Consider the following 12360-nt stretch of genomic DNA (forward strand, 5'->3'; position numbering starts at 1 on the left):
GGTTCAATTATTATTTTTTCATTAAATTAATTAATAATAGCTTTATTTCATGTGTGCTCTTTGATGGTTGTGCCGGTGCTAGTGTTTTGGTTTATTTATATAGTCATTAAAAAAAATCGACATTGTGTTGGTCGGTCTATTGTGAATAGAATATATAAACAAACAATGTATAAGAGACATTCACGAAGTCTATTTGAATCCTCCGAATTCTTTTTTAAAATAAATAAAACCATCAAGGCCGCATCAATAAAAATAGAGCCTCAATCACCACCAATCATCCACCAACTAAAAAGAAAAAAATTGAAGAAGGGCAAACACAAGTCTTGTGCAACTAACATTATAACAAGCTCAAATTAAAGTGATTAAAAAGGATATTACTGGAAAAATGACTGGAAACATAACAAAGTGCACGTGTTAAACTAGTCACTAATTGAACTCGATTTTAAATTTTAACTAACCAATATAATAATTTTAATGTATGTACAAACATAATATTAATTTTTGTGCAATTATGCGAAAATAAAATCTATTATTTTCTTCTACACACGGAAGGTTGTCGAAAGGCAATTATTTGCAGCGATTCAATGAAATCTTCGATGCAACTATCTCTTGTTAAAAAATATTATATTAACGCAGAAACATCCAACTCTACTTAGACCACTTGCAACTATTAAAAGAAGATATCAATGTTCGTAAGAAATATTTAAGATTATAAAACTATTTGAAAGCGAAACAGCTGACTTTTCCTTGCAACAAGAATTTATTGAACAAAAATAGAATTTTGAATCTAAAATCAATTTTTAAAAATGTAGATTTGCCAAATTTTTGAATTTCAAAGACCATCAATCGGGGCCCCGCTGATTATGGGGCCCTCAAACAAAAACAGAATTCACTCTGTACATTATATTTAATAAATATAAAATTTGGCATCCAATATATGATTCGATTTTTACGATTTAAAAGATTTTATTTGTGTAAATATGCAATATAGAGAATGGTAATTGTTAAGGGGTGGCGTATATGTGAGCTTGTTAGCCAGAAAATATAAAATATATACATGATGTTTATAAGATAGAATAATAAAAAATAAACTTAGTTATTATGGAATGTGTTTATAACTTAGCTGAAAAAAAAATATGAACAGTGGTGTGTGATACGTATATATGATTCTCAAAAGTTCATATTTTATGTAAATACTTACCCAAATATGTTAGATTTATAAGCCTATTTGTCTAAAATTTTCTTTGCACAATAATTGTATTATTTTGTGTAGATTAGAATCGAAAGTATTGAAGGATGTTAACCAAATTAACTAAGAAAATTTTCTTTTTTTTTCAATTTTTTTGGTGCCCCTGTAGCACAACTGCGGAGTTTGAATGTGCTAAAATATTTATCTTAGAGTACCAAACAGTGACAACTTTGATTATTAGTTTTTAATATTAGCCATTTAAATATTTAAATTCTCTGTTAATCTAAAAATTTTTAGCTTAATAAAGTTGAATAAGTTTTAATTTACCACGTGGTAAACGTAAAGATGTTCCTCGGGAATAATTTCAGTTCAGCGGTCTTCGCCTTTTAAAGTAATAATACTTGAAGTGTTTTAGCCATGATGGGTTATGTGCTCGAGAGTGTGTATAAGGAGAACAAAGTAATCAAAACAACTTTGCCTTACTTCACTTTATGTAGGAGTATTGGGCAGAGATTTTATAAGCAATCAATACAGTGAGGAGACGAACGTTTTTAAAGCCATGCGCCTCGCTTTCTACATCATAATCTCGAATAAGAGTTTGGTCCGCGAACGAGATCTGGTATATTAAGATGTTGAATTCCTCACACATAAAAAACTGTAAATAGTTTTCTTGTAATAGAATACATGCATATATAATTAATTCAACCTTTCTCTAAAAATGGTCATTTATATCAAAATAATATCATATATAATACCTTAAAAGTATATATAGGAAAATATAAACATTTTGTTTATTATTAGAAATAATGTTTAAACGATTCATACAGATAATTTGTTTGTTTGTTTGAATTAATTATAGAGAGTATTTTCAGCAGTAACAATCAAATATTTAATATTTATATTGAACATATCGTAAATGTTTACAACATGTTTAGAAATGTACCAAAGGATCAAAAACAATCAATTAATTGTCGATCTGTCCCAACAACATTTAAGAAATTTGATCACTATTTTTGTTTTATCAAAACGGAACAATACTATTGGATTCGAAATCATTTTGCAACCCATGCAATAAATTCTACGAATCACTGTCTCTTCAAATTCGAGAGGAATTTATAGAATTAAGTAATGACGGGACGTTAAAACTTCGCTGAAGTTCCATTCGATGTTTTCTGGATTTCCGTTAAGAAAGAATATCCTCGCATTTCCGACAAAGCCATCCTAACACTACTTCCATTTTCGAACAAAGGCTCACATGAATATGTTATATAATTATATATATATATTGTATAATTAAAAATGATAAGCGGTCATGCTAAAAAGATTTTTACTTGAGGTTGCGCTGTCAAATATCGAGTCAAATATAATACTTTTGTGTTCATTAAAACATGCGCAGTCATTATTTTATAATAATTATTAAATATACTATAGTTTTTATGTATGTATACTTATCAAATAAAAAATGAAAATTTATTGTGAAATTTGTGTATCAAATTAATATCTATATATTTTGATGTGCCGCTGAATTCCAAAAAGCTTTAGTGTGCCGTATGTGAAAAAAGGTTGTGGAGCACTGCACTATAATAGTATATTGTTTACAATAAATCAATTAATTTAATAAACGTGTACATTTTACTATGTATGAAAATAAACTAAGCAAGAATGGGATCTTTTTAAATAGTACACTTTTGTGCGTGGGCTGTTTTATATGGTAATTTTGCTAGTCACGGAATTATTTATTATTAGTCAAGTGATTTTTGTTAAATGTAATAAAATGAATTAAGTTTTAATGTTACCAAGCAATTATTTTTTGTCTTGGATTATATCTAGATGACCATTCTATTTTTTATATAAACGATTTCAAAATTTTAATTGGTTGCTGACCTCTGACCTAATATGACGATACTAATAGCTTTCAAAATAATTAAGACAGTGTTTTTTAAAAAAATGGGCAAAAGTGCAATGATTCTAAAAAAAACATTGAAAAAATATTTATGTTACAATTTAAAAATTAAATTATTAAATTCGTTAATCATATACTTTCAAAAGATCCACAAGCAGCGTACTCGGCATTTCGTTATGTTTAGGAAAAAAATATTTTATCACTAAATGTTGTATTTGATATATTCTAGAATAGAGTAACAGAGTATAAAGATTTCAACTTTCGATTCAACATTTTATGAACACAATTGAGAATAATTCATTGAAGAATAATATAAATATTTATAAGGTCAGAAATACTATGGTCAGTAACGATTTGTACGTATGTGGATCTTTATAATAAATTATTGTTTTAGTTATTAGCTTAGTTTATCAAACATTTGAATTATTTTGTAAATACAATTTTAATTTTTAATAAGTTTGCTAAATTAATTATTGCGTAACTTAATTAAATTTATATATTCTTATTCGACTGACTGATGTAAAATACATAAAAATTTTGTAATTGTAATTTTATTTAAATATTTTATTTAAGCTGGTTGCCGTTAAATCTGGGAGGAAAAGCGAAATCTGATTTTTTCGAAATAATTCGGTCAACGAATTTATTAGCATATGTAAGGCATTGTTCTGAATCACGTGTTAACAATTTTTGGACCAATTAAATTTTGTATGGTAACATCTTCAAATCAAGTTTCTATATAAGTCTTACCGATGTTCTGGAGATGGCCAACTAAGTAGAGCAGACACAAATGGCTCATCGTTGACACTGTGTCGTACAGCCACCACAGATACTTCATTGCGAACAGTAAGATGAACATTTCATCGTTGATGATCACATACTGCACCCCGTTACTAAAAACGACTGATTGAGTTTGTAATCATATTTGCACGGGGTGCTGTTGGATCATTAAAATGCGCACGGTATTTTATTGTACGTTGTAACAACTCTATGATGTAGGGAAATACAATAAAATTCTATAATTTTGACCAATTCATGCACTGAGTATGTAGCCATTATAAAATTTCTTAAAATTCTTTACAATCTACAACAAAAATAAATTAAAAAAATTAAAATCCCAGTATTTTTTAGAATGTAAACATAAACTTTCTTTAAATAGTCCAAAATAGATTGAAGATAACACAATACGATATTTACATGACATTATTCCTCAACTATTATGATGCAAGAATATTAATGTGTTTTTTTTTCTAATTCTAGGTCCAAGTGATTATAATGATAGCAAAGGATGGGAAATGCTACCAGCAAGTTGCTGTGAAGCAGCTCTGAATGGCAGCAGCAATGGTGTGAGCGGCAGCGCGGGCGGCAGCTGCCAGCACCACCAGACCGCCTGCGAGGAAAGACTGCAGTCGTATCTGAGGGGTACCGCCTCTCTGCTCGCCATCCTCGGTTACTGCGTGTTGGCTTTCCTAAAACTATGCTTCCTAGGTATACTTCGGTACGAGATCCGAGAGATGATACAGAAGATTCGGATACTGCGTGCCGAGTTGGAGCTTCCTGGTGTGAATGGGGCCGTGCCAGGCTCGACGATGAGAACGGAGAGCGCAGAAAGCGAACGCGAGAGTCTGTTAATTCGGCCCGAGAGCGCCGCGCTGCTTTCGTCACCGCCTACGCAGACGAAGAATCCCAACGGCAACAACAATTATGAGATGAGGGAGTACAGAAGCCACGATAACATCTGACTAAAGTATCGGCTGGAGGGCCTTTTCAGCCGCGGACGATGGGGCCGCGTGAAGAAGGGCCCCCTAGCTACGCCACTGGACGAGATCTTCCAGCGCAAACCGGCTCCCAGATCTCGAGCAAGCAGAGACGAACCTTGTTGAGTACAGAAGAACTCGTTCCACTTTACGTTCATAGAGCCTATCTTCAATAGCTTTACTACATACAACTAGACTTAAGAGACTGCAGACACCTCCCCAAACACCCAATCTTACACATACCTACCTATCCACTCGATATCCAAACGACACAATACCAATCCAACTACTACTACATATCTTCGACCAGCAGGACATCGCCGATGAATTACCTACATTTAGTGGCACGGCGACAACCAAATATTATTAACTTGGTGCCAACCCGTATAGATGGAACGGCAGAAGTCCAGCCACCATTCTATCAAGCCTACCCCATTTAGGATGCTTCATTTAACGGTCTTGCTGGTGCAGAGCCGTAGCTTTTTTTGAGAAAAAAATAATGAAAAAATAATATAAAAAAAGACTGAGGAAGATAGGAACACATAGCGAGAGATTTAATTATTCTCTAAGAAAAAAGACATTTGGAGGACTTAAGCGAAAATTTAATTTGAAAAAAAAAACTATTATAGAGATTTCGTTTCGTTTTTGGTAAATCCCAGTGCCGCATAAGAGTGAATAAATATATATATACAGTGTGTTTATATGAGCTTATATAAGAAAAAAAATATAGTGCCTCGCCAGTTTAAAGAAAAATATTGAAGATATAATAAACCTATTTAAGTGCTATATACAAAAAATATATATTATATATTCAATTAAAGTATATACATATATGTGTGCATGTACATACATGTATGTATTAGGAATGAAATAATAGGCTTAATGCGACAAGAAACGTATTCGGACCTTAATTGTTTCATTTATGTTTTTGTTTCAATATATATATAAATATATATTTCTTTAGACTGAACGCTGTAGTCGAATGGAAGAAGCTTCCATTAGTTAAATATAAAAAGACTTATTAGTTTTTAAAATTATCAATATTATATAGCATATTATAAATTGAAAATGGAAAAGATTTAGTGCTTTGTAGTTTAATAATAAATCTCGTTTTTTTTTACAGAAATAATAGAAGAAATCCCATCGTTTGCATTTACATAACAACTCATATTAATTATTTCAATTTCGAATATACTTGTTTCCTTATTTATTATCTTTAACAAATGAAGTAAAAAAAAAATAAAAAAATACATGAATCACAGATATCTGGATGCGGTCCAAGTAGTATTAAAATTAAAAATATGATGCATGTGTGTACATATATATGGTACATATAAATATATATACATATACATGTTGAATGCAGATGAATTGTCTGTTTTTGTTCATATTAAACTTAATGTTTCTTTATTTAAAATTAATTACTATTAAAAAAAAACCTATTATGTCCAAATTATTCATTGCAGCTTTAAATCAAAAGTAATAGTTATTATATCAACTGAGTTGCGACATGCTTCAATTTACGCACTACTTATATATTGCTGCAAATTCCTATAAACTAATCCGCTTCTTATAACTAGATTATAAATATAACTAATCCTCTTCATAATGAATCGCTCCCAAATACTTCATTGTTTTTGTGTTTTCCTTCTTCACGAGATAACCATTTTGATTTAAAGCTGAATGAAAGATATGTTATTTATTGAAAAATATATAATGAATATTGTTTAAGAGATTGGCTATTTCTATAAGCGTTACTACTATTAAATAAATAAAGAGTGTTGCTAAACATACTGAACCAAAAGTAATGAAGATTTTGCTTGTCGAATATTTAATATGACGAAGAACATTATATATTTAGTAAAAGTGTAGCGAAATATTTATTTAGTGAGAAAGAGAGATTATAATAAATTACAAGAAGAATATGTTGCATTATATTAAAAAAAGAAAATAAATAAATAAGTATATTGCGAAGAGCTTCTATACCCAAAAAAAAATTAAAAATATAATATAACTAAATTTTAAAATTTGATTTAATTATTTCAATATTAAAAATGTTACATGCTGTGTATATATTAATATTTAATAAAGTGTATTGTTAGAAAAAAAAAACATTTTTAGCCCTTTGTTACCTGAACATTGAATGTTTTAATTGAATTATATTTCAGAATTCATAAAAAAAAATCCAAATAGTAAGTTCTTGAAAATGATTGTCAATAAAAATGACATATCTAGTAGTAATGGTGAGTATACATATATTTGATTGAGAAATACAACAATACCATGCATAGTACCCGCAATAGTAGTTTGTATATTTGTATCATGGGTTCCACCAATATACCAGATTTTGAAAACGGAGATCATGGAACTAAATAAAAGAAATTAATCGCATAAAAAACGACAATGTTTGTATAAAAATAATTGAGTGTACTTATATTTTAGAATTTATTTCATTTTTATATTTTTCAATTAAAATTTAGTTTCAAATTTTCTATAGTAAATCCGTACTGATAGTAAATCCGTACTCCGTTGTCCAAAATGATATGAAAGAAATCATCGAAAAACCTAAAAAAAGTATTAAAAACCTGCCATTTTTTATTTTTTCCAGATTTAATTCAACCTCATTTTATTATATTGTTATTTTGATGCACATATCCATATTTGGGCACAATAATAAATTGTGAGCTGTTGTGAGGTTTTGTCTTAAACCTATTTCTAGAATCTAGATCAACGATCAGTCAAACTGTTTGCCGCGAAAAAATTAAAAATATATTCATTCGGACGCCTTCGTCCTTACAAAGCGATGGAATAAGGAACATCAGCAAAAAAGCTAAAATTATTTTCTTTTTCAAGAAGGATTTAAGGTGACAAAAATTATAAGCCAGTTTTTCTTTTGTTGTGAATTGAAGGAGATAACAATAGGAGATTTCTTTAACCTTGTAAACCAAAACGTCATCTTAGGAACCTAATTCCCTACATTGCAGACTTTTTTCATGCCTATTTGAAACAATGGATTGTGACTTTAAGTGCTCTCAAGAGGAAAGTACTGATACGAATTATTTCTTTGCGAATTGAAATAATATCATTCTTCGATTCCAAAACTTCTGAATTTGATAATTGGTGGCTGAATTTAACATTTTTCTAAGTATTTTCCATCACTTGATAAATCTCAAAAACGCGAACGGTTCCTAATGGTAAATTTGAACTTACGTGTTTGTTATTTGATAAAATAATGTTTTTAAGAATTTATTTATTTTTATTGATAAAGTACTGCTATTATATTAGTTAAAAATATTTTATATTACTTATTACAAAACAATTTAAAATACTATTAACACTATATCTAGCAATATTATTATTTTTTAATATTATATGAAATTATTAAAAAAAATAATATGCAGATAATAGTAAATTATAAGTAATATAAGTATAATATAATAATAGTAATTATAAGTTTTTTTTTTAATTACTGATGCAATAAACATTATTATTATTCGTAAATTTGCTACTAAATTAAATAAATTATAAATTATTTTACATTTGCCAATTACCAACATGAATTTAATAATAATAATATTTATTAAAACAGTAACAAAAAAAAAACATATTTATATAATTATATTAATAAAATAAAAATCATCTTAAATAAATTTATTAAAAAATATTTAGTTTTTATGATTTTGGTAGTTTTGTTATCACTACAATTATTTCATTAACAATTTTTTCGTACGTTTGAATCTGAACTTATATTTGTTGATGTTTTTGTTTTATTTTGTTTTTCCCCGGAATACTTGATATTCAGCTTCAGGTAATTGGAATAAAAATTTAAAACCCGAACATACAAGAATATTGAAAAAACTTTAATTACCATTTGTTCTGCAGTTTCTCGTTTATTTCCACGAATGGTTATAAAATTATTAATTGTTTCTGCTAGCAGTTGTTTTGCTTGCTGTTAATTTAGCCTGTATTAATATTTTGTATCAATGATCAGAAAAAAATGAAATCTTTGCATCCCTTTTATAATAAGTCCTATCTAAGTAATAATATGCGTTCATGTTTGGAATATTGCCTTCACAAATTTATTTATTTTTGATGTCGTAAAATTTTATTCACAATCTGTTCATGAACATTGAGTAAATTTAAGACATTAATGGATAATCTTTCCCGGTGGACAGTTACCATTATGATGATTTGATTTTTTTTAATTTGTTGGTTGGCTGTCGTCTTGTAGGTTAACTTCAGTAGTATATTGATGCTCTGCGATTCCACTATCTCGTTTGACTGTGAATCACCGAGCACCGAGAGGACTCACGAAGGGCATGGCTAGATCAGGATTTGAACCGGCGCCCACTAAATTGTGGATAGGGCGACTTAACCATTAAATTATTAGAGATTGCATATTTAAAAAACCGGTATTAACCCACTATTAAACACATTATTACTCATTTGCGACTCCCCAAATTTACCATAACACATTATGTTGCAAATCTCTAATCGTGCAAAAGCGAATCGTGTTATGCATTGTATACACATATATATATTACATATTATTTAATAACATTGAATAAATACAAATACTTAATATTCGTTTTTACTTACCTCAATATGTTTATCAGAGATTCTGGCACAACGATCTAAGATTGAACCACCGACAACGACCTAGAACATAATCATGATGATATAATTACTAAATATTAAATAAACAACGGTAGATAATTGTTGTAATCATACTGAGAATATTTAAAATCAAATTAATGAGATGGCCGCATTATTAAAATAAAAATTAGAAAATGTTCGCAAAATGACCTTCCTTGTCGATTGTGATAATATCTAATATTAATTTAAACATAATTAATATATAATAATAATTGGATATTTGAATTAATTCATTTAAAAGTTTACTTTAATTAATACGGTCATATACAACCTCCGCAAACTTATAATTATGATAATTCAATCGCAAAATATATCTATTTAATATGCCCACTGAAGTGGGTGTAAATTATAGAAGGTTGTTACATTGTTTTTGAATAAATGCAAAACGTAATTTGATGAGAAGGGAGGTCGCACACATTAATTAGAGAATATTGGCTGACGCCAACGACGCACTCGCCGCTACCTACGAAACCGATCGATACTTTTTATTAATTTCATTTCGTTCTTCGTCATCCCCTTATCCCTTAAGAAGGAGACTTTATTTGCGAACACGCACAGCTCATAATTAGCGAACACTTCTTTCCACGCTAATAATCATACTTTTAACTAGTGCTTTTGTTAATTCTTTGAAAGTGAGGAATCATCTACATCAAAGTTGTAGTATGTTTCTGATGTTTAAACTTGTGGCACATAAGACAAATACAAGAATAACTCGCAAAGTGCGAAATATCAGCCAATATCACGCACTGTTTGAAATCGGAATAATTGTAGAATTGAAATATGTATCGTTAAACTTTAAAAGTCTTTTCCGACAATTGTTATTATTATAACCAATTATGTTAAACATGTATTTAAATGTCTATCGTCCACTTGACCGTCGCCCAGTTGATGCATACAATGCACATTATGATACAAATGTACTCCAGTATTATCCTGAATATAATACAAACATTTTTACTTTTCCTTGTCAAATAAATATAAAGTAATTGACTTACAAAGTAAAAACTTTGAAAATGTTATTAATGAAAATATAGGTTCAAAAAGAAAGAAATCATGAAAATAAGAACTTATTTTTTTATGCGTACCATGCTATTTCAATCAAGTTGGATTGGATTTGTTGTATTAATGACATATTGAAATTGTATCATGTGAGAAACATTGAACAAAATACGTAATTATGTCTTGTGGATACAGATGCTAGTCAGATAATGCTAATGAAGAAAAGAGAATTATGAGAACGAGATTGAATTCGAAAGTATTTCTTACACGGTACACTCGTTCCTAAAAAAAACCATATCACAATGTATACAGTGTATATGAGAAATGAGAAAATTGGTTCTTTACATCGAAATAATTATATAAAAAGGTGGTAATGGATCATATCATTTTACGTTTAAACTACGTAGCTTTTTCATCAAGATCATGTATAAGAAAATGATTTGAATCATGTTTTTAAACTTATATATCAGCCATAATAATATAAATCAGCCATCTGTTATAATTTTCGAAAGTAGTTGTTCGTCCGCAAATGCAATCTTTAATTAGGTGAATTTGATGAAAATAATCGTGTAAAAAATCCATGTAAAAACATTAAAATGAGAAGAAGACTTTTATTTCTAGAAGGTTATAATTAGATACTTAAAATAGCTATTTTACAGAAGTATAGAAACGACTTTGGAATACGAGTAACACGTAAGAGTGATAGATATTGAAGATTTATAATTTCAGATTAGTATGTCATGAAACGATATTTATAACCTTAATCGTTTTTGATTCTAGTCTTTGTCAATTCTTAGTTCCGGCAAATCCGTATTACCGACTGAATCATATATTAGAAATAGATAATTCGCTATATTAAATATTTTATTTACATATACTACATTTTATGTTTTAATTAAATAATACAATTTAATTTTACACATGTACAAAAAATATAGTATCATCTGAATCACGAAACAATAAAATTATATGGTAAATGACATTATCGAAACAATTATTATTAATAATATTGCATAAAATACATTAATAGCGCATTTCTTGTATTGTTTTGAGATTTGAGAAAAAGTGGTTCAAATATATTTGTTCGTCAGTGGCAACTAAACTCAATAAAGGAAAGACTTAATCAAGTATACTGTGGGGGTTTTAATAACCGCGCAAACGTATCCGCCTGTTATGTAATTATTGAAAAACAGATTAGATCATTAAACCTACCACATCACTGGATCCCACTGGTCTCGATTTTTCCCTCTCCAAATCACTCAAGGCTATCGCAATTTCCGCGGCAACTTTTGCATTATTCCTCACGAGCGCAATATCTGAGCAAAAATCGAATTAATTTAGTTTGCATAGTTTATTCTATTTCACGTATTATTACTCGATTCGAGCGATCTACCATTGGTCGCTTTAGCTAGATAGGATAACAGGAAAGGGGTGATATCTTTTCCAGACACATCCTTTTGTTTTGCCAGCGCGAGAGCATCTTCGATTGCCGCCTCGATTTCCGTTCCATCCATAGAACACTCTGCTGGAACCGGAACTGCGAACAGCATACCGGAATTTAAATTCATTTCCCTGTTGCTCTCTATAACTAAAGCTGCTTCGGCAGCCGAGGACACGCTGTAAGGAGCCTCACATCCGCTTTCCGTGGCGTAGAAGGCAGGAAATCGTTTTGTCGGACCGTACGTTGCAACGAATACACCCTGAGTTTCCTGTAACCATTAATTACATTGAAAATCAACCTCAGTTTATCTTTCTATCTAATACATATATATATATATATATAATATCATACCAAATATTCTAAAGTTTTCGGAATATCCAATATCGATTTCACGCCACTGGAAACGACAGCCATGGGC

General features: G+C 29.6%; 2 protein-coding genes across 2 annotated transcripts in view; one reads left to right on the forward strand and one right to left on the reverse strand.

The window, feature by feature from the left end:
• The window catches only part of LOC108558485 (CD151 antigen-like), an 84050-nt gene extending 78444 nt beyond the window's left edge, over window positions 1–5606 (forward strand). The window contains exon 3 of the mRNA XM_017915400.1: window positions 4350–5606. Coding sequence (XP_017770889.1) covers window positions 4350–4831 — 482 coding nt within the window. The 3' untranslated portion in view covers window positions 4832–5606. The remainder of the gene's footprint in view (window positions 1–4349) is intronic.
• Window positions 1–12354, reverse strand: part of LOC108558482 (pseudouridine-metabolizing bifunctional protein C1861.05-like) — a 106032-nt gene extending 93678 nt beyond the window's left edge. The window contains exons 1-4 of the mRNA XM_017915398.1: window positions 12294–12354; window positions 11877–12210; window positions 11714–11817; window positions 9446–9505 (exon numbers count right to left, since the gene is read on the reverse strand). Of these exons, the coding sequence (XP_017770887.1) occupies window positions 9446–9505; window positions 11714–11817; window positions 11877–12069 (357 nt within the window). The 5' untranslated portion in view covers window positions 12070–12210; window positions 12294–12354. The remainder of the gene's footprint in view (window positions 1–9445; window positions 9506–11713; window positions 11818–11876; window positions 12211–12293) is intronic.
• Between the last annotated feature and the right edge of the window lie 6 nt (window positions 12355–12360).

Source organism: Nicrophorus vespilloides, unplaced genomic scaffold (assembly GCF_001412225.1).
Source record: "Nicrophorus vespilloides isolate i.1.1-1 unplaced genomic scaffold, Nicve_v1.0, whole genome shotgun sequence".
NCBI classification, from domain to species: domain Eukaryota; kingdom Metazoa; phylum Arthropoda; class Insecta; order Coleoptera; family Silphidae; genus Nicrophorus; species Nicrophorus vespilloides.